The sequence below is a fragment of the Camelus bactrianus genome, chromosome 4 (genome assembly GCF_048773025.1).
Source record: "Camelus bactrianus isolate YW-2024 breed Bactrian camel chromosome 4, ASM4877302v1, whole genome shotgun sequence".
Classification (NCBI taxonomy): Eukaryota; Metazoa; Chordata; class Mammalia; order Artiodactyla; family Camelidae; genus Camelus; species Camelus bactrianus.
Window position 1 is genome coordinate 13,700,442 of NC_133542.1, and position 27,014 is coordinate 13,727,455.

Consider the following 27,014-nt stretch of genomic DNA (forward strand, 5'->3'; position numbering starts at 1 on the left):
GTTTTCACAATAACCTTGAGTGGTAGATAAACTAAGCTTTATTTACAAATAAGGAAAGGTTCAGAGAGGCTAAATTCATTTGCTCAGGGCCACACCCAAGGTTACTAGCTGTTAGGGATAAAAATCAAACCCAGTGGTATGTGACTGCAAAGGTATATACTTTATCCCTCCTTTCCATGTTAATGCACATAATTTTTTTTTTAAGGCTTAGTATCCTGGAGAATATCCAAAAGGCATTTTAGTGGTCAGATAGCATTTCTACCCAGGAGCAGCACCCAGCGATTATGTACATAAACAAAGCGCCATCAAGGATACAGCTCTTCCCCTGGAAAATGGAGCCTACCTTTAACAGAAATGTTGAAAGGCTTTTCCACCATCCCAGCCACTGTGTTCACACTGCAGACCCAGACTCCTGAGTCAGGGGGCAGGATCCGGTGGATAGTGAAGGTGGCCACCGAGAGATGACCCGTGTGATTAAAGTCTTCTGGCTAGAAGGGTCAAATACAAAAAAAAAAAAAAAAAGCTTCTAGAGAGGTATAAACACAAAGGTCCATAACACTGACCCCATCTCTTTGTTAAATAAGAAGTTTTCTAGGAGAGATTAAGAAGCTCAGTGCAATTCTTGTATAAGCACTGGCTTACTTCCAAGGCTATTGTAGTAGCCCTGAGAGTTTATGTTGGATTGACGCCCTTGCAGATCCTGCTGTTGTATTTGTGTGTTTGGAAGTGTGGGGTAAACACTTACGAGCATAAAGTCTAATTCCTTCTCAACTGCTTCTGGTAACATTTGTTCCTTTCTTGTCTGAAACCAGCAATGGCTGGGTGACAAAACAGAATGGCTTCATAAAGTGTTTGAGGGACTGCTGCGTATGGGATCTTGGAAAAAGCCAGGGCTCTGAAGACTCCTGGACCTGAGTTCACATCCCAGCTCTGCTACTTTTGTCTAATTCCGTTGTTACTTAACTTTACCCAGCCAGTTTCTACTTCTGCAAAAAGGGGACGGGGAAGGTTAAGTAAGTTGTGCACAGATGGTCGGCCCTCACTGGATGGTAGCTGTTACTTCCACTAACTCATGGAAAGGCCAACAAGATTTTGGAAGCTGTGAGCTGGCTTCTACTACCTAACGGATTGTTTGAATAGAATCAGGAACATCTGATATATGAACATTTGAGATATCCTGCCCCCAAGAGGTCACTTGGATCTACCTTCTGGTCAAGTGGATTTTCAATCATCTTTGAGAGAAAAACAAGACAACTATTTAAAAATCTTTAGATCAGAAAATACATCAATTTCCTGAGGATCACTTGTGACACAGAAATTTGAGGTGGTTGCTATTTCTGCTGCATTTGGGATTGTTGGGAGAGAGGAGGGAAATATATTGGAAAAGTAGCTTAGTCCTTTCCATCAAAGAAGAGTGCTGTGATAGCACCCTAACCCATGGTAAGCATCAGCAATGAGAACAAAGTGCAGGGGCGAGAGATCCAAGGTAGGCGTTCAGACCTAAGGGATTCTGTGGATCATGGTTTATGAGTTGGAGATGTGGGATCAGGTCTATCTAAAGTCAAATGGATTATGCTGAACACTCTTCTTTTTGACAAAGCTAACACCCTAGCTTAGGAGGATGCAAGGCCTGAATGGAATCCAGCCTGTGGCAGGGTGATTGCTACACTGAGAGCATCTGGGATGTCAGGAGGGCAGATTAAGAATAACTCTTACATGGAGCACTGTTCCATCCGGCTTCACCAGGGTCATTTCTTCATTAGCAGGTAGCGGCCAGCCAGATGCTTTGCAGATGGGGTTAAATTTACCACTGTTTACTTCTATGTGATCTGGCAAATCCTCTATCTTTGGGGTCATCCTTGGCAAGCCTAAATGAAGGAAGCAACACTGTGAAATCTAATCCTTAACAGAGCAGAAACAGAAATAATAAAAGTAACTACCATTTAGCAAGTCATACACTGGGGAAAAGCTTGGCAAATATTATATTGCTTTATCATCCCATCATAAACTTGTGGGGTGGGTGCTGTTGTGGTTCACATTTTGCAGATTTGGAGGCTGAAGCTCAGAGTCCAGATTCATGCTCAGATCTTTAAAAATCCAGAATCCACACTCTTCACCAAAATGGTGTATTTTCTCAGTGGACCTAGGAAGTACAATCTCAGTATGGAAATGACCATCACTACCACATCCCTGCAGGCTCTACCGTTCAGTCCCTCTCTTGCTTCTTGTGAAAATTTTTACAAAAACAAAAGCAAAAACCGAAACTAGAGACTAGTTCTTCTTCCACCCTGTAAGCCCCCTGAAAAACAGTGTCATCATCAGTTCTGTTATATGAGATGTCTCACTGATTGGGAAGTCTGCAAGTGGCAGACAATGAATAATATTCACACTTATATCCAAGAAGTAAAAAGGAATAAAACTCCCTAAATCAATCTCTAGTCAACAACCAAGTCAAAAACATTGCTGCCAATATGGAAAGAAAAAAAAAATGTCTCGAGTATTAACAAAGTTATCAGGATTCCTTGCCTGATACATTCATAGTGGAGAATGAATAATCCTGAAATACAACCATTTTATTCTGAACTGTAGGGTCTTAAGAGAATTTTGGACCATTTATAACTAAATGTAAGGCATGACTGAAAACAGTCCAACATTTAGTAAAGAATGTAGGAGATGGAGATGCCCTTAAAACATTTCAGTGAAACATACTGGAAAAGTGGCTTAGTCCCTTCCAGCAAAGAACGGCAGTCACTTATGTGCAGTTCCATATCAGTGGTGGGAGGTGGGGTCGACGTAAACACCTCAACATTGGTATTTTATATTGATATCCTATTTCTCAGGCCTGGGGTGAAACAGGTAAAGTGTAAGAGACAGGAAGGAAAAAGGTCTAATAACCACAGAGGTAATTCCTGGATATATCTGCAGACTTGGAGAGACCACGATTAGAAAATTTGCCAAATTCATCAGCTCAAATAATTCTTCGAAGTTGCTTTGATACTTTCAAACCAAGTCTTTCCTTCACTGTCCCCTTGAATTTTCTGCAGTTGAGTGGAGGTGGAGGTGGATGTACAGGTGGAGGGTGGGAGAGCGTGTTAGGGAATAGGGGCTGTTCCCTGAAAGCCCAGGGTTGGGGAGGTGGTCAGGGTCTAAGTCTGAGATCCTCACATCTTTTGCAACATCAGCCTTAGAACAGAAAGGAAGAAGTGAAATAGAAAATTCAAATCCTTAAGCTTGTTAGCTGCCCAGTTTGAATCCAACTTCTGTTAGCCCCACAATGTTTCTTTCCCTTCCTAGACCCTCCCAGATTCCCACCCTGAATCAAAGCCCAAACACTGGGGAGGAAGAGAAAGTGAAAGCTGACAAACTCAAGTCTTTGACAAAACAAATGTTGGTTATTTCCCCTGCTCCCCCATATTTGTTTCAGTTTTTCAAAGTCACAGAGAAAAACTCAATGTCTTACCACTCTGCATATAGATTTCAGAGTAGATACCACTGATTGTATGCAATTTATCCTTGATTGATTGAAAAATTAATGTATGTTTATTATTTTTAATTTTGAAAGTACATGAAAATATGCTGCTTTTCATTTAAAAAAAGTATATTTGGGGGCAGGGATTAGCCAAATTTCTTTAAAGACTAGATATTATGTATTTTCAGTTTTGCAAGCCATGTGTTCTCTGTGGTAACTACTCAACCCTGTTGTTATAGTGTAAAAGCAGCCACACAATATATTGTAAACAAATGGGCATGGCTGTGTTCCAATACATTTTTTTATAACAACAGATGGTGGGGCAATAAAAAGGAATGAGATATAGTACTGATAGGTGCTACAAAAAAGATAACCTCCAAAACAATACGGTAAGTGAAAACAGCCAGCCACGAAAGACTACATATTATATGATCCCATTTATAGAATAGGAAAGGACAAGACTAAATAAATCTGTACAGACAGAAAGTAAATTAATAGTCTGGGAGGAGGGGAGAATGGGAGTTACTACTAATAGGCACATAATTTCTTTTGGTAAAATGAAAATATTCTAAAATTAGATTATGGTGATGGTTGCACAACTCTGTAAAGCATTGAATTGTGTATTTTAAAGGGATAAACTTCATGGTATAAAAATTCTCTCTCATTAAAACTGTTTTTTAAAAAAGATAGGAGGCCAGATTTGATTTGTTCGTCAGATTTGCTGACCTCTGCTCTATGCTAATTCTGAACTGGAATTATTTAAGATTTAATTTTGAGAACATTTTTTCTTTTTCTTTCTCTGCATCTTTCTTTTCAATGTAATTCTTTCCCTGTTGTGCATATCCAGGGAAAAGGCTGGTCCTAGAGAAGGGAGCAGAAGAGGCAGACAGAGCTCTCAGCTGGCCAGTTACCACTTACTGTGCTACAAAGAGCACAGATTAATTCCTAGTGGAAAGGCCAGTGGGAGAGCCCACAGAAAAGAATCAGAAAGCTGTCCTTTAGAACTTGGGATACATTCTTCCCTACCTCCGGATGGAAGGAGAAGGAATTTGAGAATCTTGGGCTATTGCGGCAAGAATTATGGCAGAAAAACTTGGTTCAGACATGCTGAACATGGTCCTGACTACAGTGTTACCTTGCTTTACCTTCTTTCTCACACTGGACTCCTTGGCGTCCTGAAGAGCAGAGGCATCCTTGGAACCGATCACACATCTCCCCATTGGTGCACCTGCACCTAAGCTTACAGTCTGGCCCATAATAACCAGGCTGGCATGCTGTAACAAAAGCAACAAAAACCAGTGTTAATATAGGGGAAGGCTTAAAGACATTGAGGTCATTAAGGTCCCTGAAAATGGCTACAAGATATAAAAAAAAAAATATAGGGGAAGGATGAAAACTCAGGCTATAGGTGGCTACGTTTATTTTCCTCTTCGAGCTATCAACCTTGTTGATTCATATAAGGTAGTGTATGGTTTATCTGCATTATTTATCTGAATTACCTGGAAATTAAAGGGTTGGGGAATTCTGCTTCCAGGAGAGCTAAATAAGCTCCTATCAGGCCACTCTTCTCAGAAATAACAACTCTATTTTAAAAACAACTACCTGAAAACACTTAAGAGAGATGGGGACTGACCAGGCAGGTACCGAGAAGAACTGAAATTTGGAAAAGGGTAAACAGTGTGCTTTCTATTTTTCAGCTTTTAGTCTAATGGTTGAGTACAGTTGACGCTATGTGGGGAAGCTAAAACTCCAAAGGAAACCTGACCCTGAAGAACTGGAGGACAGAGTCAGGGCAACTACAGCCACTGGAAAGTGAGAGGGAAAATCTAGAAAGGGAAAACAAGAAAGAGACAGTCCTAAATCTTTGGCTGGCCTCTGAACTACACATGTTAAGTGCAGACTCAAAGCAGCCCAGCTAAGGATAAAAGGAATGAACTGAGTTTGAGTTGATGCCTAAGAGTCAGAGTTTGCAGTTTGAGTCACACCAAGTTGATTGCCTCATAGAATATAACAAAACAAAGCCAACATTCCTCAAAGGAATATATCATACTCCAGAGTCTCCTCAATGTAATATCCACAATGTTCAAAATACAATCAACATAAAAGAAATGGAGAATTCTGACCCATTCTCAAGAGAAAAGAAAATCAACAGAGACCAACCTCGACCCAGATATTGGAAACTGCAACTATAAGAATTATGCTCAGTGAAGTAAAGGGAAATATGCTCACAACAAATGAAACAATGAGAAATCTCAGCAGAGAAATATAAACTATAAAAAACAACCAAAAAGACATTCTAGAACTGATTAATACAATATTTGAAATAAAGATATCACTTATTGACTTAGCAACAGAAAGAAAATGGTAGAAGAGTCAATTAACTTAAAGATAGATCACTAGATACCCAGTTTAAAGAACTTAGATAGGGAAAAAGTTAGAAAAAAATTATTAGCACCTCAGGGACCTAAGGGACAATATCAAAGGGTCTAATACACATGTAATTGGAGGTCCAAGGAAGGAGTCTGGGAGAATACTAAAATATTTCAGTTCATAAAATTTTAGTGATTTCTTGAGCCAGGCATGCGCTGGGAAGAGTTAAAAAGTGTACTCTTATAAGCCTGGGTCTATATTCACTAGGAAGGTGATGAAGCTTATGTTCTAGACTCCTCACGTGCATGCATCCCTTCTGGGCCCTAGCAAAGTGTTCGCATTTGCACATGTTTTTTAAATTTACATATGATTTTTAACATATTCTTTCTCTAAAGAGGAAGTGGATCTGCACCTACTTGGAAGCACCTTTTACTTTAAGGTGTACATTTTTGAGACCACGTGGGATTCATTCACTGCTATGGTTCCTTTAATGTTCCACGGACGCAGATATAGCATTTAGACGAACTGAGGGAGGTTTTACAGGTAGCTGAAGCTTACTTTTGTGTAACTCTCCTCTTTGCCCTCTTACTCCAAGCTCCTAGAGCTAAGCTTTCCAGTATGGTAGCTGCTAGCCATGGATGGCTACTGAGCACTTAAAATGTAGTTAGTCCAAACTGAGATTTCACAGCTTAGTACAACAAAAGGAATGTAAAACTTCTCATTAATGCTTTTTTTCTATTGATTACATGTTGAAATGATAATATTTTTGATATGTTTGGTTAACTGAAATATTAAAATTATTTCACCTGCTTCTTTTACTTTTTTAGGGTGGCTACTAGAAAATTTTAAATTACACATGTGGCTTGTTTTTATTTCTAATGAACTTCTCTGCCCTAGAGCATTGTTATTAAGTTGCTAGGGACTTCACAACAACTTCCAACAGTGCCAGATATGGAAAAAGTTGGCTTTGTGAGGTAAATACTGAAACGCTTTTGCGCTCTGGCTAATTCACCACGGTAGCATTCGTTAGGGAAGGTCTAGCATATTTGGCCACAGGTTCATGTTAAGCTACTGTGTAATAGTCAATGTGAAATGCATACTAGAAAGTAAATGGGAAACATATACCTCTGAGCCTCATCAAATGGGAAAGTGTATTTTAGAAAAGGCAGAAGGAATCTTTGAGTAGGTGAAGTTAGTACAGCTTGAGAAAGGTCCATGGAAGGTAGGATCTTAACTTCCTCAATTTTCAAATCCCAGATCCTTCTGGATCTGACCTAAAAGGACCAATATTTTGGATGCACTGAAAACAAAACAAAACAAAACAAAAAACCAAAAAACAAATCTTCTATGGCTTTCCAACTTCAAGTGTGGTCTGAAAACCAACATCATCAGCACCACCTGGGAGCCTGAAATGTAGACCCTCAGGTTCCAGTCCAGACCTATTAAATCAGAATCTGCATTTTAACAAGATCCCCAGTTGATTTGTATGAGAAGCACTTTCCATGAGGTCCAGAATCTTACTATGAAAGCTTAATTAACTTTGGATGAAAAGATCTGTGATTCAAGACCCTCTGCTTAGGAATGGACTGTTGACTGAATAGTCCAGGTATGTCTTACACTATGATTTCAGTAAGTCAGATCTCCAAGGTATAGCTGCTAGAACCTCTTCTCTTCAGGAGTGTGACAGGTACATACCTTCATCGCACTGCAGACCCGTCCAGCCTGTGGCACAGGAACACCCATACGGGTCTGGGAGACAGAACACGTAGGACTTGCATCCTTCTGGTCCACTACACCTTTCTTTACAAGTTCTGCCAAATGTGTGCAGTTCACAAGCTTTGAGGTGAGAAAAAGATAATTCAGAGTCTAATATGCAACCTCTTGAAATGCATGATTCTTCTTTTAAAGGGTCTCTCCTAGACCACTGAACACAGAAGATAATCAAATCTCTGCTGTGGCATAGGCAGGGTGAACATACCCTTATGGCCCATTTTACAAAAAACGAAACTGCCTCATGGAAAGGACATTGGAGCTACAACCCCTAGTCGTGCAGGTTGGGTACTGCACAAACCTAGCGAGTAACATTCACATCATAGATGCCACAGATCTGTACAATTATTACAACTCTCCAGTGGTTGACAATAAGGAGAAAGGGTACCTTTTTTGAATTCACACAAAGGTACAATATGGCCTCACAGAGATCAGTCAGCTTCCATTCCCAACAGTGTCCAGATCTAAAATTCTAATCCAGCAATGATGGCTTTTTAAATCCACAAGTTACTCATCAAGTATTCTTGACTTACCCTTCTCACACGTTCTTCCCATAAACCCAGGAGGGCAGATGCATTCTCCTGTATCTTCATGGCAGATACCATTGTTCATACAAGCAGTGCAGACACGGTTACATTCAGGTCCCCACTTTTGAGCTTCACATCCTTTTGTTAAGAGGAGACTATGGTGAGTAAAGCATATTCATTCAACAAAGCTGTATTGAGCACCTGATACATGTTAGTCATCTGAGTGGACATTGGTGAATGAAGATCAATAAAACACCATCTCTGCTCTCTAAAGGCTAAGAGTCCAATGTGGGAAGCAGACAAGTGATGGAAAATAATGACAGAGACAAAGACAGAAATACCTAATTCCATCTAAGGGTTGGGAGAGGGCATAAAGGAAGGCTTTCCAGAGGAGGTGGTAGGTGAGCTGAATCTGCAGGACCAGCTACGTGACAAAGAAGGTAGGGCTGGTGAGAGTGTTCTAGGCAAAGGCAAGGTCAGGAAGAAAGCATGGCACGTCTGGGGAGCCAGAGGTACAGTTAGACTAGAGTAATGGTCTTCAAAGTGTGACCCCTGACCAGTATCTTTTCCATTACCTGAATCTGTTAGAAGTGTAAATCCCAGACTCCCATCCATGACCTACTGAATGAGAAACTCTGGAGGTAGCCCAACAATCTATGCTTTGCAATTGTTTCCGGTAATGCTGAGCCACACCAGAGTTTGAGAACGGCCAGTCTCAAGTATGTGGAGAGGGGATACAGCTAAAGGGGAAGCAGGACCTAGAAGCACCCACCTATTTTTCAGGTACAAAACATGTAATAAGGGAAACAAGATACACAAAACCTAAAGTACAACAATGGTAAAATGCTTCTAGATTCATATTTCTTGGTTCCATCTCTCCAGCACTTGGTGATTTTTAGATTGTTAATTCGGTCCAAGCGTATCTTCTGATATAAGGAAAACTCAGGGGGAGTGGGGTGGAGTGATCTTTTGTGGTCAGGAATTTAGTTTAATTTTTCTTCTGAAAGGAACTAATGTCTTTGTCCCTGAATATCAGTCTCACGGTGGTAAGCTTGGACCTGTGCCGACAGCTTATAATATTCTTGGCAAGAACTCCTGGTTATCAGTATTTTCTCTAAATCAGGAAGACTGTCAACACAGACCCAGTCTTACAGGCATCTACTTAACAGATAAAGCTACAAAATGCCTCAAAGTTAATATTTGCACGAAGGGAAAAATACTTCTGCACAATTAGTGATTTCTTGAGAGCCAGACCACAGATGATCCTCACATGTTGAAAACTAATGATGGTAGACAATGATGAAGAAAGTGGGCTTCCTGTTACATCAGACCATGTCTCTAGCCCTGTACCTATTGTAGCCCTGCCCCAACTTCACTCCTAATCTTGGGAAGGAGGAAAGGATTAAGCTCAAGGAAATAATTGGGTGATCTCTCAGGGATGCAGAAGCCAGGAAAAGAGTTCAAAGATAAGGAACAAGTATACAGTCAGGCTTCTGTTATTTTCTTCAAAAGCCTTATGATTTTGTATTTTAGGAAACTATTAAATCCATGGCAAACAGGGAGAAATCGTATAAAGCTAATGCTTTTGAGAAATCTCTTGTCATGGAGAGAATTTATGCTGAAAAGAAATCCTATAAATAAAACAAGTTCGATTTTTAATACACAGTCTGCAAGCACTGACTCTTCCTGGGGAACAGTTCTTCCTAGAGAGATCATTGGGAGAAATGGACAAATGCCTTCAGTGGTTCTTCATTTCTTACTAAACATCAAAGAGGTCAAATTGGGGAAAAATACTTTTAAATGGGATGGTTGTGGCCCAACTCAAGCGTTCTTAGAATAATTTTAGATAGTAGCACTGCTTCTCAAACAGTTTTATTGAAACAAGAGCAAAGGAGAATAAATGTGCTTCTAGCAATTGAAAAGAAGACAAGTGGGAGATCAAAATGTGTCTGAAATCTTTTGCTTTATCTTAAAAGTTCAAAGGAATCTTAAATTCTAGTCTATGCTAAGTCATGTGGTTTTTGGTTTTTCTGACATTAAAAAAAAAAGCTTTAAACCTTTTACCATATATCAACATCTAATGTGTCTGATATTGCTTGAAAATCTGCCAGTTTACCCCAGACTCTGAGTACCCTTGGTCCATGGTGCTATATCATACTGGAGAGACCATCTTAATGAAATGAATGCAAACTGTGTCCTTACCATTCAGACTCTCCATGAGTGAAGAGCAATGAAAGGGATTTCACCTGCCCAAACTAGATGAACCACACTTTTCATACTTCTATTGTCATACTGCAATGTCTGTTTATCTATTTACTTATGTACCTGCTCTGCTTAGGAATTACCCAAGGGGCAGTGATTCATCTTAATTTCTTGTATTCTCAACACCAACACAATGCCAGGCAGAGACGTGTAATCAATATAGATTTGTTGAATGAATGAATGAATGAATGAATATAATGCAAAGCAAAGTAAGTACTCTTCATGAGTTAGGGATACTAATCATTAGAGGAATGACAGAGCATCGCAAGTACTTAGACCTGAAGGCCTGATACTCATTTAATATCATGAATACCTGGCATAACTGGGAAAAGTCCAGGGCAATTTTTATTTTTATTTTTTTTTGCTTTCTGTAGATCAATTTTTTGTAAGAACTACTGGCAACAGTTACTCTCCACTTTAATAGTTCTAATGGGGGGAAAAAGTTTTCATTAGTTCTAACTGTTGCATTTTTCAGACATGGAAACAGAAATCACATCTGAGAGTTAAATGATCTGTAAAGTGTGGGATTTATAGGAGACTTAAGGTTTAATTAGATATTAGGCCAACCCAGAAGTCCCAACTCCCCCCGTAGCAGACACTTTTCAGGAACTGTTCAGCTCACAGTGATTGCCATTTTGTGCGGGGACACTGCTGCTATTCACGTGTGTGGTCCTAGTGTTTACACTATGTTATGAGGCTCCACCCTTGTCTACAGTTCATTGGTCTAGGTGAGCAGACATCTGACATATGTAGGCCAATCTGATTCTCTATCCTGAGAGTTCAACATTTAGGAGTAAAAGAAACTTCGTTGAAGCTAAGTTTGGATAATGGTAGCATCCTAGAGAGAAAGTCCAACTTCCCTCCCCAGCGCTGAGCCCCAGGTCTTCCCTGAGTCTGTCTCTTCTAGAACTTCCTTGTCAGCAACTCCATCAGTTTTTTTTAAGTCCTTAGCATAATTCCAACTAATCCCTGATTTTTGCTTAAGTAGCTAGAGTCAGTTTTGTTACTTGCAATAAAAATCCTAACAACTAAGCCACCCCAGATGGTGGCCTCTCAATCACTTACTCCGGACTATCAGCCTGGTGAAGGCCGAGGTGAAGAGGTTTCCTCCTATGTACCTGGCCGAGTACACTCCAGCATCCTGGGGCTGAGCATGAGGCAGATGCACTTCTAAGATATCAGGTACTTCGTGCCGGGGCACTGAATGGATGAAGGAACCTGCAAGGGAGAGGAGTGGAGAACAATCGGTCACACTCAAAACACCCCTCCCTTCCTTGTCTGGTCCCTCCACTTGGTCAGCTTTCCCGGAGCTGATCTAGAAAATATGCTCTAGCATATTGGATGTGGGAAAAGAATGAAAAGGCTGAGCTATTCAATGCTCTCCCAAAAGTTGAGAAAAGTACAGTGTTAGAGCACATAGGTTAGTCTATGGGATCTACCACCAGACACATGAAGATGGTAAAATCCTTAACTTCTGCAGGGAGACATGAACACGCAAAGCTGGGGGAAATGTCAGGTAACCCTGTCAACTAATCAATTAAGAGTTATCTAGAATCACTAATCTGTAAGTATTATCCACCCACAGGACTTAGAAATGTCCCCATCAGTATATCAGCTGGACCAGGCAACTGCCACCATGTGGAGCCAAACTGTAGTTGGACCTAGACAGATTTGGATTGCACAGTTGGCCCCCTACAACTACCACCAATCGGTCTTCTTTTTTACTTTGTTTTTGGGGGGGAGTAGTAATTAGGTTTATTTATTTACTTTTTAATGGAGGTACTAGGGATTGAATCCATAACTTTGTGCACGCTAAGCACTGAGCTATACCCTTCTGCCCACCCTCCAGCTGGCTTTCCATTCTCACTCTGGTCATTTCCTTGCAAACAAACAGCCTCACATTTTACATGGCAGCGCTGAGACCCCACCTATCACATCATGATGTGGTTCTATTGCACACTCATAATTCATACTGTACACTCATAAATGTACAATGTAGGTATATTCACATGTGATACAGTATATAAATCTCCACTTTAATTTACTTAAGTATCCAAACACATTGCCTAAGACAGCTTCCATCACAGAATCTGATTAGCTTGTATCACAGCAGCTTCATTTCAAACATCTGCCCTCGCGACTGCAATAAGATAATGACCCAATATATTTTGTGCTATCTAATGTCTCACACTACAGGGCTGGAGTGAAACAAAGCACATACTCACCATTTTTGTAAATCACTGCATCTTCTTCTTTAATCAATACCTTTCTGAAAGATATGTTCACATTGTCTCCCCTGTCCACAGTCATAGTTAAAGTCGCTGGAAGGAAGGAGGCTTTCCAAAGAGAGAGAAAAAACAAATGAGAAAACGAGGTCACACATTTTTTCCACAAACAACTGAACTTTGAATCAGAAGAGGAGGCCTGCCTGGCACAATGGCTTAGAGAGCTATCCTGTGAGGGCAGAAGATGCCTCTGCACCATGCTCAGAAGGATCCAGGCTTTAGATACATCCGCTTGTTCTCCTCAGCACCTGCTGCCCACATGTGGTGCCCTGCAAGACTCCCACATAGATGCTGTAGTGCAGGTGGTGATGTGGCCCCACGTAGACCCACGTGGTCCCAGGTGGCCCCAGCAGACCCAGAGGGAGAATGGTGTAGATCAAAGAGCACTGTGAGCTCTGGGATAAGACAGCCCTGGGCTTAACGCCACCCTCTGCCACTTACTGAACCCCTTGGAGTGAGTTACTTCACTTCTGACCATCTCAGCTTCCTTATCTGTAACTTAGAAGTAAAAGTAACAACCATAAACAGTTGTTAGGGACATTAAATGATGTCTGCCAAACCCCTGGGGGCTTAGAAGAGGTTAGTATCCTTCCCAAACATAAACAAAGGCCACACCGCTGTGCTGACACGCGCAGCGAGGCCATGAGTGGCAGCCTTCTCAACGGTACGAAAGTGGCCCAACCCAACCATGCAGGGAAGGCAGGTAGGGGACTGGAGGGGGGCACTTCCCTAGGCTCCCTCTCACACTGACCAGGTACTTCATTCAGCAATCTCGATGACAGCTCTTGCCCTCTGTGACATACTCCTGGGCTCCTGTGAGAACTTTTCCTGACCATTTTATGCTGTTGTTCCTCTCTATGTGGTTTGTTTATATTTTCTGCTCCTTTGTGTGAAGACTGTTCAGCTGACCATGGGACTTCTCACTCGGCATTGTATTCTGAAAAGGAACCCAGATTCCCCACTAGGCTTAACTCCAATGTGGCTTTTCTTTTTCCCCACACTGTGGCTCCTTATTAATTCAGACTCTGCCTTTTAAACTCCCTATTTTCTTGGGTCAGAATACAGTCACATCAGAGTTCCACTGCTGCCCAGCTTGCCACCTCCTGCACTGATTTATGTCTCTGGGTTGATTGTTACCTACTAAGGACTAATGAAAAGTGTCCACAAGCCAGCACTGCACCTTGGGCTTCCTGATGGAGTGTGGCTTGTACATAGTACACAGAGATTGAGGTCATGTGACTTAACTGGATCATGAAAACAATAAGCACCTGTGGACCAGGTATTGTTCTCAGCACTTGACACATTTAATTTTCTCAATATTTCTATGAGATAGGTAGTACAATTATCCTAATTTTACAAATGAGGAAATCAAGGTACAGAGAAGTTAAATAAACTGGTCAAGATTATACGGCAAGTTCAAGGGAGAGCCAGGATTTGAAGAAAGCAGCTTGGCTCCAGAGGCATTTCATAGGCTATTTACCACCTTATTCTACAAATGAGATTGCTTAAGGCCTAGATTAGAAGATGACTTGCTCAAGGTCACTTAGATTGGCTAATTCATTCACAGACCCGAATTAAAAACACAACTCACTCATTCCTTAAGAGATGGAGAAGAAAATCGAGGTATTAAAGGTTATAAACAAAGATGTTTCTCATGGATGAAGAATAATTGAGCTAAATTTCAGTCATCTCCTTTATTTAATGATAAATAAGGATCAAGAGAGTAATAACATCATCTTATGTCCATTATTATTTTGTATAATTTTATAACAGCCCTGTGAAGACAAGATATCCACAGTCTATCAAAGTGGGAGAAAGAGTTAAGGGTGACTGAATCCCTTCCCCAAGGCCTAACAGTGAGTAAGAGTGGAAGCTGAGACAAAACTCCAGACCTCTACACTTGTTCCAGACATCAGCTCTCCAGACTCATCAGACTCCAGATCCACATCCTTAGTTCTCGCTTCCAGGCATTCTGAGCCATACTCAGTGCCTCCAAGAGATCATGTGATCACTCACATCCAAGTCATGAGCTTTCTCCCTTTTCTTCTGCTCCTTCCTTTCCCCTGTGTCTCACCAAGTCCTACCCATTCATCAGTCTCCTTTTAGATGTCAATTTCTCCAGGGGCCTCACATGATCCTGGAGTCCAGATTAAGTGCCCCTTTCTGTCCTCCATATACCCTGCACTTCCCCATCAGAGCCCCACTCATAGTGCATCTCCCCCTACTAGGCTGAGTGTTCCAGGAAGGTAGGTTCACGATGGTTTTGAAAGGCAGCACAGGGTTGTGGTTAGGACCAGGCCCCTGGGATTAGGCCTGAGTTCATCCCAGGTCCAACACGAGGAACTAGGTATATGAATGTGTCTAAGTTATAATAGTTATAAGACTTATCTATAAGTAAGAGGTCATAATAGTCTTCACCAGATATGCATTTGGTAAAGACTAAATTACATAGCAATGTATATAAAGTTGCAAATGTGGAATGAAAGAATAAATGCATGAATGTGATTTCAAATTTTCCTATTTCCTTTATACTTTTAACATGCTCGTTTGAGTTATTTTGATACAAATGGCTTCTCTTTGTCAACTTCACAAATCATGTTTGGGAAACTGGATGTTCTTAAAGTAAAGCTATTTCTCAAATGAAAATAGGAAGAAAAATAACCTTTATTTCCTCTGATGGGACACTCTGAAACACATCTTTGGATGTGAAAATCTTTCAAACTTCTTTTACACCTCCCTACCCCCACATGGAATCTATAGTGAGGTTCAAACTAACTGCTTTTGACTTTTTGGATGATGCCATTGATTAAAAAAAAACCTTTCGGCCATTTAGAGTCTGCGAGCCAATTTAAGCCGTGTTTTGGCACATTTCAAATGGATTTTCCACTTCCTCCCCAGATGCACGAGTCAGCAGCAAGCTGCAATATACTGATGTTTATCCTATCCTGCCGTGTCCCTAGGCAGGCCCTTCTGAGCTCCTATGATGTCTTACTAGGGAATTAATAGTGTCATGAAGACATAGTGTTGGAGGTTCTCTTGACTCACCACAAAGGATAGCACTTCCCTTGCACCATATTTCAGCCTTTGGATGATCAACGAAAGAATGAGAATCAGTTCAACAGCCTGAGATGATGTTCCTATTAAAATATAGGAGAGAAAGTACTATCTATTTTTCTATTTTGTCTAAGCCTCCACAATTATATGAATAGATGAGATATTAAAATTTTCCACAATTGAGTAGGATAATTAATTGTCCCACTGAATTACTGCTTACTTGGGGCACTAAATAATGATAATGATTGAACATTTACTGGGAACCAGATAATGTTGGTGATCTCATTTATTCTCAGATGTATGTGGTAAAATCTCTATCCTCATTTATTTTTTCAAATGAGCAAACTGATTTAAGAAACTTGCCCTGGGTCACGCCATTTGGTGGCAGAACGAGGCTCATACCCATGTCTGGCTGACTTCCACTCCCTAATCTCTACTCTGTGCCCTAGGTTGCTTTTCAGGGTTTCAATTAGCATCACTGTACTTTATAAAATAAGTGCTCAGACTTTGCTAGACACCTGAAACTAACATTGTAAATCAACTACACTTCAAAAAAAATTTTTTAAACAAAAAAAGAGAAAAAAAAAAAAAAGCAAGTGCTCAGAAGTGGGGAGGGTGGTTAACATTAAGTGAGAGAAATACACAAAAAGTAGTACAATGAATACAGGCTCTGAAGCTGGATGACTTGGCATCAAACCCCATTCCCACCATTTACAAATGGCTATTGTTATCATTATGTAACTTACTCCGCGAGGTCTCACACGACCTTTCAGGAACGTATCTACTGTGTAAATCAAATCTTATTTTAAATACAAAGATGAGAGCTGGCTTCTTAAATATACCATCTTATTCTCATTTAAAACTTAGGACACTTTTGAAGGTATTATTTTACCCATTTCACAGATGATGAAAAATGAGACCAATAGAAGTTGAATAACTTGCCTAAGGGCACAGAGCTGCTAAGTGGTGGAGAAAGAATGAAAATTCAGGAGAATAAGAGACTAAAAGCCATCTTTTCTCCACTGTTTCTCACTATCCAAGCCTGCCTTAGCCTCACTTGACTGAATTTAAACCAACCTTTACCTATGCTGGTCTGGACCCTCACTTTGGAGGCATCATTACAGCTGATTTTTGACTCCCAGCGTTCTGGTTTAGTATGCTCTTCAGATTCTTTTTTATACATTGTCAAGGATAATCCCCGAACAGCCCAGAAAGGGGACTTCACGTTTCATTCCTGTGAGACTACTAGGGCACAAACCTCAGATCATCTTTGTTCAGAATGTGGACATGTCAGTAGATGGACATAATTCTTTATAGAAGTCAGATCCCAAACGACACATGTGAAAAATAATAGAGCTGACTTTTCAGCCATGATAGCTTTGGCACACCGCACATCCCTTTGTTTCACCTCTCTTCCCTCACTGGAGAGCTGCGTTCCTGGGAATTTCTGTTGTGCACTTTTCCCACTTGCCTGGTGTCATTTAAAGGTGAATATTACAGTTTTGCTAAGAAAACCTTTTCCTTCATTTGCCATGAATAATGGTTTTTATCACTTTGACCTTCAAATGAGACTGCTGCCTTCAAATCTTTTAATTACCTCCATTATCAAATTCAAAGAAATATTTCCGGTGGACCTCAACTAGGGGCTGACTCTAAACCACTGTTACTCAAAGTGTGGTCCTTGGCTCAGCGGCACTTTATCAGCTGAAGCCTTGTTAGAGTCTCAGGACTCTCCCCAAGGACCTACTGAATCTGAGTCTGCATTTTAAGAAGACCGACTTTATAAGCATGATTAACTTTGACAATTACTAATTTAAAAACTACAGTTCCTATATAAAAAGCTGACAATCAGAAATGGGCAGAGGTGTATTATTTATCCAGATCAGTTTTACAATTAAAAATCAATTTCTAAAGAGCTCACAGTGTCATTATCTCATGAAGTGACACATTCTCCATCCACAGCTCCATGTGGTTATGATGACATTAATTTGGCAAGGACTACTTCATTTTATGTGTGACCAACCCAGAGAAAGGGGCTAAGGGGTGAGGGGCCAGACCATTCTGGAAAGAACAAGGAGAGGTCATTTCTGCTGGAATCTGTAACTTCCTCCCAGCAGACAGCACCAAGAACACCAGACGTCTGCCTGCCTGTCCAAATCTAGAAGCCTTGGGGCAGAACAGAGTCATAATGTTTATAATGACACCTCCTCCAGCCACCATGAGTTTGGTGGACTGGCCTAAAGACTTAGCTTGGGACTCACTTCTACTTTGGGAGAAAGTTTCCATCACATCATTGTTTTGTGAGGCAGTGGCAAGCAGTAATACTCCTCCTTTGCAGAAGGCTCTCAACATCCTCCTTCAAAGTTCTGGTGTTCTGTGAGCTGGGCCTGGGTACACAAGTGCTAAAATTAAATCATGATCTCCCTCCAAGAATGGTTTGCCATTGAATTGTATAGTATCCTCCTATTCTGACTTTAGGCTCAGCTGCTTGACCTGCTTTGGGCAGTAAAAATGAGGCAGAGGTGAGAATATATGGTACTGAAGCTAGGTTTCAAGAAGTCTTGTGTGTTTCCACTTGCTCTCTTGCACCCATGCCATCTCCAGGAGAACATACCCAGGTTAGCCTGCCAACAGATAACAGTCACATGGAACAGAGCCAAGTGGGCCCAATGCCAGCCTGAGAGGTCTACAGCCAACCAATATTCACACATGCAAGAGAGCCCAGGCAAGATCAGCAGAGCCACCTCATCAACCCAGATGACCCAGACTCACAAGCTATGAATGCTTATTGTTGCAGGCCACTGTGGTTTTGGTTGTATGTTACAAAGCATTATCACATCAAGAGACAACTAATACACTGAGCAACTAATCAAACTGAGTTATTGGTAGATGTTTCCCTTTTTAATTTTTAATTTCTACTGTATTTTTCCTCTGAATATATTAACTTCTGCTAAGAATACTGAAGGACAAAGAAAACAAGGAAAGAATAAAAAAAAAATCAATTGAGAAGGCTCAAAATAGCCCACAATTTGGCAGTGGACAGTTGTCTTCGCTGCTCTGAGTCATACTGTATACACGTAACCTGTTCACATCTCCATTAGGGCCATGGAGCCCTTAGGAGAACATGTGATAAGTTTCATTTCATCTCATAAACTGAACACAATGTCTAGTGAAAGTGATGTATGTGAGGGAGTTGGACTGGATGATCTCTTATCTCTAATGCTCTGTGGACTAGAGACAGAGATGCTTGGAAAGAGCCAGACCAGGTCTTCAAGCTCCACCCTCAAGCAGCTCATGCTCAGCTTGAGTGAGCAGCTGCCTAAACAGGAGGCATGTGTGTGTCTCCATGGACCTTGTCTGCCCATAACTAAGGGGCTTGTTACCTTGTTGGCGCATCTTCATGGTCCGTATCCTTACTGCCTCTCCTCGAACTCGCCCTTCACAGAAATAAGCACCATTGATTTTACTAGCCTTTTCTCTCTTCCAAACAACTTTTTTAGCCCATTCTCTGGTCACATCTTGAGTAACTTCCAGTGGATCCTGGTGCTGGTTCATTAAGGCTTCAAAGTCCCTTCCTATGGTGATGGGCTCGTGGGGGCGCCATCCAGAGGCAATGCAGGTGAGGGATGTCTCAGCGTCAGACACGAGAGGTAGGGAATTGATCAAGATCAGGTCCATGGCACCATCCACCATTCCTAAAAGTAAAAAGGAAGCATAATGTATAAGGAAGGTTACTGACATGGCCCCACAGGACAAGCTGGTGTTTACAAAGCCTTGTTTAAAAATAACTGTGTGAGCAGCCTTTCTGAAATGCTACTCTGACCATGTGCCTATCTTCCATAGGACATGATCTCAAACTCTTTACCATCATCAAGACTCTTTATCATCTGGACCCTGCTAACCACTCCTGCCCCACTGTACACCATAGCTGTAATGGACTGTCAGTTATGCTCCATTCCCAAAACAGGGCGTGCACTAGGTATCATTACCCACTATAGTGCCTGAGAAATAGTTAGATATTCTGCAGATGTTTGCTGATTTGAAGTAAACTCATGATAATGGCATCAGTATCATTATTATAAATTATAATTAATAATTATCATTATTATTTATCATTATCAATCAATGATAACGTGGTTCTACCCCAATAATAAAGAAATGTATCAACTACATATACCATATACTAAATTTGCAGACTTTCATCATTATTAAAGTATTGCCTGATTTTGTAGTAAATTCCACAAGAGAGGGACTGAGTGGGATCTGCATTTCCCTCTGAGCTTTATCTTTAAAATGAGGCTGAAAGATCTGTCCTATAGGACTCCTGTAAAGATTAAATGAAATTAAGTACACAACCTGCCAAGCATGGTGTCTGCAACACACGGGGTACCATTATTTAATTTCTCCTTATTCTGTTTTCTGAACACCTAGCCCCAAACCTCAAATCTTCCCAAATGTAAAAACAGAATCCTACCTGAACTTAAAGGTTGAGTCCATAAGTGATAAAGTACATTTATGAAAAGGAAACCCTCTCATCTCACTTTTCCTCTCTCCCTCTCTTTCCCTTTCTTCTCCTCATTTCCAAAGTTTCTAAGATGAGCAAATGGCATCTGTTCCTATTCTCTCCCCTCAGTGAATGTGGAAATATCAAGACTGGAGGATGTTTTCTGGCTCCAGTGATGGCTGATTCCCAAGTCGATGTAAAATGATCAGGAGACTAGACAGATCAAGCACATTGGTGATGAGTAACTCCTGGAGACCTTTGTGTAGATACAAAGTTATTCGTGCAGGCTATATGTTATCTCATTTAATAATCATTAAATTCTCCCAATAACCCTATGAGGTAGGTGCCATTATCTCATTTTAATTTATTTAGTTTGTAATTTTTTATTGAAATGTAGTTGATATACAATGTTAGTTTCAGGCATGCAGCAAAGTGATTCAGCTATGCATATACAGGTATATATATATATATTTTCTTTTCAGATTCTTTTCCATTATATGTTATTACAAGAAATTGAATATAGTTCCCAGTGCTATACAGTAGGTTCTTATTGTTCATTTTGTACACAGTAATACTGCCTGTTAATCTCCAACTCCTAATTTATCCCTCCCCACCCTTTCCCATTTGGTAACCATAGTTTGATTTCTATGTCCATGAGTCTGTTTTTGGTTTGTAAATAAAATTTGTATAATTTTTTTTAGATTCCACATATAAGTGATACCATATGATATTTATCTTTCTCTGTCTGACTTATTTCACTCAGTATGATAATCTCTAGGTCCATCCATGTTGCTTCAAATATCTCATTTTGAAATATAAACAAATGAAAGCTCAGAAGATTGAGTAGCTTATTCTGTCTTCCATAGCTATTGAAGTGAGAGCTGGAATTCAAATTCTCACTGGTCTTTCACTTCCTTAGATACATCATGCCTTCCTACCTCCTTGATCCCTGTGCCTGGAATGCTCTCTTCCACTCATCGCATGGCTAACTTCTCTTATCCTTTGGGTCTCAGTTTAAATGCCTTTCTCATTAAGGGCTTCTCTACCTACCTTATCTGCAGTATCTACACACTTTCATCCCATGACCCTCTAATTCAGCCTCCTATTTGTTTCCTTTATAAAGATTACCACAGTCTGATTATTTTATTTGCTCTCTCTTCTCCTAGATGATAAATTCAATTAGGATAAGAACTGAAGCTTTTTTATTCACACTGATTTATACAGGAATATCTGGCCTAGTCTCAACATATAGAGGATTTCATAAACAGTTGTTGGATAGATGGACAGACGGATGGACAAATTTTATCCCAGATCTGCCTGATTCAGTATCACCAAATCACTTGGCTCCCACTTCTAGAACAATGAGGTTAAAAATGAAAGTGTTCTTCTGAGTCTAAATTGACCTCCTTGCCCATATTTTAAAAACTGTTTTGATACTTACTGAGTTTATGCAGGGGAAAGCAAGTGTTATAGTTTTTACAAAATGCCATAGAAAGGTGATCAATGGTTGTTGAGCATTTGAAGCTGACTGGTATTCATTTACTAGGCCTACTTAGGCCAAGCACTATGCCTGCCATGAAGTCCTCATACAATTTGTTTCCAATGGCATTTGCCAATGTTTGATGTACACAGTGATGTTTTGAGGATGATCCTACCAGGAGCTACATTTTTATCTGATTAACTAGGAAGAATTGGGGAGGGTATAGTTCAGTGGTAGAGTGTGTGCCTGCATGCACAAAGTCCTGGGTTCAATCCCCAGTACCTCCATTAAAGATAAATAAATAAAAACCTAATTATTTATTAAAAAATTGTTTTTAAAAATTAGAAAAAAAAAACTAGGAAGAATTTCAAAGTCAAGTTTTCATGTAAGTAGGAGTTGGTGTTGCAAGTTTTCTTGTAATGTTAACTTAATGCGTGGCATTGATGGGGAAAATCTCGACTACAATGGGTTTCCATGCCTGACCCTCAAGCACTGGTTTAACTTTAAGATTTCAAGAGAAGGAACAGAGGTTAGGATAAGAAAAATATCACAAGAGGAGATGAAATTACAGCCTTCAAAAATAACACCAGAGCACAGCTCCCCTTCCACATACACATCCAGTCCTGACTCAAAGGGAACGCCACCTCATCTCCCACACTCACTCATTCCAGGCATGTTCCCAGACAGAGTCATCGTGAGGAAGGAAACACTGTAATTCTTTCAGCTTCAGTGTGATCCAGCCCCATTCTAGGGCCAGCTGAGTGATTTGCCAAAACCAAGAGATCTGCTCTGAACTCACTGAACCGCACTGGCACCGGCTGTGGTTTACCTTAATGACTTTAGGAAATAATACAAAAAGCAGTTGATTTGAAAAGACCATCACACTTCATCTGTAAATTATTTCTAGGTATGGATCTAGTTTCTTTTTCCTTTTGTTCCTCCCAGCTTCCTCCCTTTACTTTCAGGGACAGAAAGGGAAATGGTATACTCTCAGAGTCTGGATTCGACTACACTTTGCTAGCCTTATTCAGCATGTCAGTTAAGGAAGTCCTCTTTGGCCCAAGACTTCCCTGTCCTTTGTACTGCCATTTACAGTAACGTATCAGAAGGATTTTGTATATGAGCTTTGGATATGAGATGAAGTACCTACCAGGTTCCTGGGATGGATCTTAAAAATCATCAGCTTAGTTTTTCTAAAACAATAATCCATATTTATATTTGTTTGTATATTTCTGGAAAGTGATACTTGAAACTGAGAACTAGAGTTACCCATTAAGAGAGGATGAGGTAGTTGGGGGACAATGACAGGAGAAAGACATTTTACTGTATATGTGAGTATACTGGCTTTTGAACAATCTGACCTAAACATAAAAATTAAATGCAAAAAGTAAATGTTACTGCTCTTTTCTTAAAAAAGTGCATTTCAAAGAGAATCAAGAGCCATGGAAATATATATTACTTTCATCATTTGTTCCTACACTCACTCCAAATCTTTTTGGATTATATCCAAACAAAACATTTTCTCCCTCCTCTCAACTTTGGACTACTGATAGGATATGTGATATCATTCCATAATGCTGAAAAAAATATTGATTAAAATAAAATTTAAAAGGGACGAGGAGAGTGGCCAAACTTGCCTTTCAAAGAGAAGAGAGAAGCAGAGGCCCCACTGTGATGGCTATGATTGTAACCTGTGGCTTCTTGAAAGCATTCTGCTGCCCACACCATGAAAGGTACAACTGCCACTGCATGACTGGCACCACCCCAGGAATCTGTTATTAGAGACATTTTCCTAAGAGTCATTACCAAGAGGCAGAGCCTACCTGGGCTCACACAAATGTCAGTCCGGTGCCAACACCTTTTCTTACATTACAAAACCCCTCTCCAAGTCTTGTTGGAGACTGGTTTTGAGTCGGTTCACCACCACTATAGCCTGAAGGTCTCTGATCAAATTCATTAATTAGTTCAATTTACATCAAGGCTAAGAGTTTGCTATAAGGAAGGTGCATATGGAATTTCATACCTCTTACATGTTTCGGGGATTGATATTATTTTTTCCTCAGCAAAGATCTCAGGAACACTTTTCAATACTTGCATAAAAGTGTGTCTTGTCTGTAAGGAAATATTTGCCATCATAGCACGACATCCACCAAGTTAACAAATGATTGCTTGTCACACTTGAAACATAACAATATCCTACAATGTTGTTTCACTCATTTTCTTCTCTTTTCTTTTTTATCTATTTTTATATATAGTGGTTAATATTTGCAAATATCAAACTCTCAAACTTATCCCTTCCCACCCTCTCTTTCCTCCAGTAACCATTTTATTTTTTGTGTGCTATAGTGAACAGCATCTCATCTTTCACAGTAACTTCTTCTCACTAAATCCCATCCTGGTGAACTCAAAATGCTGTTTAAATCTTGTTTGTGCATTTAGATCTTCTTGTATTCAGTACTGCTTTTGTAAAATTAAAATAATGTCCCTTAAAGAAAAGTAAAAATAAGAGAAACCCCGTCAGCAAGAGCACAGAAAATGGACTAGGTGTGACTGATTGACTGAAAATAAAATGGAGTCACGTAGTCATGAGAGACCTGGGGTTCGGTCACAGAAAAAACACACACCGAAAAAACCCAAAAAACTGTGAGGACTTCTGATTCTGTTCAAGGTCCTAGCTGGAAAAGCCCCTAATGAGAAGCTCAGAAGACAGCCAATCATCTAAAACTTGTGGTCAGGCAGTAAGGGCCATCCCAGTCCCTTACAAGTCTCCCAGTCGTGGCTTCTACAGTTCCTCATTTTGTAAACCTTGAGAACAACAAAGCTGTCCGCAAGATAACCCTGATTCTTTTCTGGGATCTATTTCTAATTTAGGATGACACTTTGAATAATGACCCATTATCTAAGACATGGAAATAATCTTCCTTTAAAAATAGTCATAGAAAGGATTGTGGACCAAAATCAACATCAATGTAGTAGTACTAAATTGAACTAGAAATGAGAGACAAGCTGTATTTTTCGAACTGTATTTCAAGGAGTTGTTAGTTCTCATTTTCTAAAAAAAGGTATTCCAGAATTTTCAGAGAGTGGTGGAGGTGAAATCAACAGAGTGGATTCCAGACAACCTGACACATATATACACTTTCACTGAGCAGCTCAACATTCATCTTCTTTTTTGATATATACATTTTCATTTTTAAAAAAGTTGCTTAAATAAAACATATAAAACCTCAAAGGTCATCACTTTAGACAATTTCATTTTTACAGATAAAGAAAAGTTAAATAAGAATATCAATGAATATATCCCCTGCATCACAACGTGCTTACTCCAGTTAACCTACTGTCCCCCTCCCCCAACACAAACTCAAGTTCTGATTAACCCAACTCCCTGCTCTTTGAAGAAACTGCCAGCTAAGAGGAAAAAGCATGTTAAATTATTATACAGTGAGACTATTCCCTTGTGCTCTTACTACCTCAGAATGGCGGTCCTGGGTGGATTTTCACTAACATATGTTTGGAATAAAGTATACGTCTTCCAAACAACTGTCTGTATGATTTCCTGGAAGTTTGGTATTGGCCATGTTTAAAATTTTTCTCAAGTGTTCTTGGTTGTCTCACCTTCGGAGCAGCAGCAGATATCTTAAAGTTCTAAATATTTTAAATGGCAACGAACACCACCTTGGCCAAAAGTATTTTTGAAATCAGATGTTTGGCAGTGAACTGAAAATGTCTTGGCCGAAAGCATTTCTGAAACCAAGGCCCTGGAAACAAGCCAAAGGAGCAAAGATAACCCTCCAAATTATCCAGGATTACTTGGTGGAATTTTTTAGATTTTTAGTTTAGTTACTTTTTATGGTGTCCAGAAAAGGAAAATTCTTTTCATTTAAAAACAAAAACACTCTTATTTATGTCTATTCATCCATTTACTAAACAAATTTATTAAGCACCTCCCAAGTGCTAAGGTACTGCACTTGACCCTGGAGACACAACAATGAATAAAACAGATCTGATTCTCAACCCTTGTGTAATTTACAGGCAGATGTGGAAGACAGACATGGAAAACCAATCACATAAATAAATATAACATTGGAGCCATGAGAGGTACTATGAAAATTACAACGTGCTCTGAGATAGAGTACGAGTGAATTTACTCAAACTTGGCTGGTGTGGTGGAAGGGTTTCTGAATCTGTTAAGGCTCCCTGAGGAAGCGACATGTGGTCTGAAGGAGAGTTGGAATTACTGGGGCAGAGCGAAGGGGATATGAGAAGATAGAAAAATCTTTCCCAAAAGGGTAACTGCTGAGCAGGGTTTTGAAGAATGAATAAGTGTTTAATAAGACTCACTTCCAGAATTTCCTTTCTTAAATTTATCCTAAGTTGACATTTTCTTTTTATTGAATTCTAAGAACTAACTAGTGCTATGCTTATGTGTCAACCCTATGTTAAAGTATTTTTAGCATCTTCTCTGCCTTCTTGTGTGCCCTGAAGAAATTCAGTTCCCAGGCATGCTTCCAACACTTTAATCTTTTTTGTTGTTGTTGTTCTCTGCAATCCTTTTATGTATGTAGTAAGTCTCTGAGCAATAACTTCGTCCTCAAGTTTCCTTCCAAGAAGATATCGGGCAATTAGCGAGAAGATACCAAAATGCACAGGGCTGGAAATAACTCAAGGAAGTTGCTAACTTTTTAACTGCATAGTTGGGAGTGTGGAGTTAGACAAGGACATCCTTGATATATCTAGGCTGTGTCTCTAACAACAAACTGTTCTCACTAAGGAGCTGTGCCAAGTGCATTTGCCCAAAGGGCATGCCCGTTTCCCATCCCTGCCTCTCTCAAAGAGGACCTTCATCTGCCTGCTGGAGGAAATCGCATCTCTCACCTCTACGAACACAAGAAAATTTCCATCCAGGATAAACAAGCACATGTTCTAGTTAGAACATCATGATTAGCATCAGTCAGTTAGCAGGCAAGTATTTGTTTTCAGGGACTAGACAGAGCATCCGCACAGTGAGACTTCACTCAACACCCAATACACATCTACACTCACATGCAAACTCCATTCTGTAAGGTGGGGCTGGAGAAGGCATGGCATCCTGTTTAAATTGGAAAAGACTTTAGAGATGGTCTGGTGCAAGCCTCACACTTTATAAAGCGCAAACTAAGGCCCATAGAAAAAGAACTCGTCGGTGGTCACATGAAGGCTAATGACAAAGCCAGCCCTTAAGTGTGGATTTCTCTCCTGGTCCTTTCTGTCACCCTAGGGTAGCAGTGTAAATGGACACACCTTTAAAGTGAGG

At 40.1% G+C, this 27,014-nt stretch overlaps 2 protein-coding genes across 4 annotated transcripts in view; one reads left to right on the plus strand and one right to left on the minus strand.

Annotated features, from left to right (window-relative positions):
- The window catches only part of LOC123617686 (putative exonuclease GOR), an 80,606-nt gene that overhangs the window by 47,490 nt on the left and 6,102 nt on the right, over positions 1–27,014 (plus strand). The window lies entirely within an intron of this gene.
- TEK (TEK receptor tyrosine kinase) overlaps positions 1–27,014 on the minus strand; it is a 90,456-nt gene that overhangs the window by 34,713 nt on the left and 28,729 nt on the right. For 2 of the 3 annotated variants that reach the window (XM_045518754.2, XM_010957893.3), the window contains exons 2-9: positions 19,121–19,432; positions 12,624–12,734; positions 11,464–11,616; positions 8,143–8,274; positions 7,535–7,675; positions 4,615–4,743; positions 1,717–1,868; positions 344–488 (exon numbers count right to left, since the gene is read on the minus strand). In XM_045518754.2, the coding sequence (XP_045374710.1) occupies positions 344–488; positions 1,717–1,868; positions 4,615–4,743; positions 7,535–7,675; positions 8,143–8,274; positions 11,464–11,616; positions 12,624–12,734; positions 19,121–19,432 (1,275 nt within the window). Of the gene's footprint in view, positions 1–343; positions 489–1,716; positions 1,869–4,614; positions 4,744–7,534; positions 7,676–8,142; positions 8,275–11,463; positions 11,617–12,623; positions 12,735–19,120; positions 19,433–23,744; positions 23,815–27,014 lie in introns of those variants that run through there. The other variant, XM_074361477.1, reaches the window with a different exon arrangement.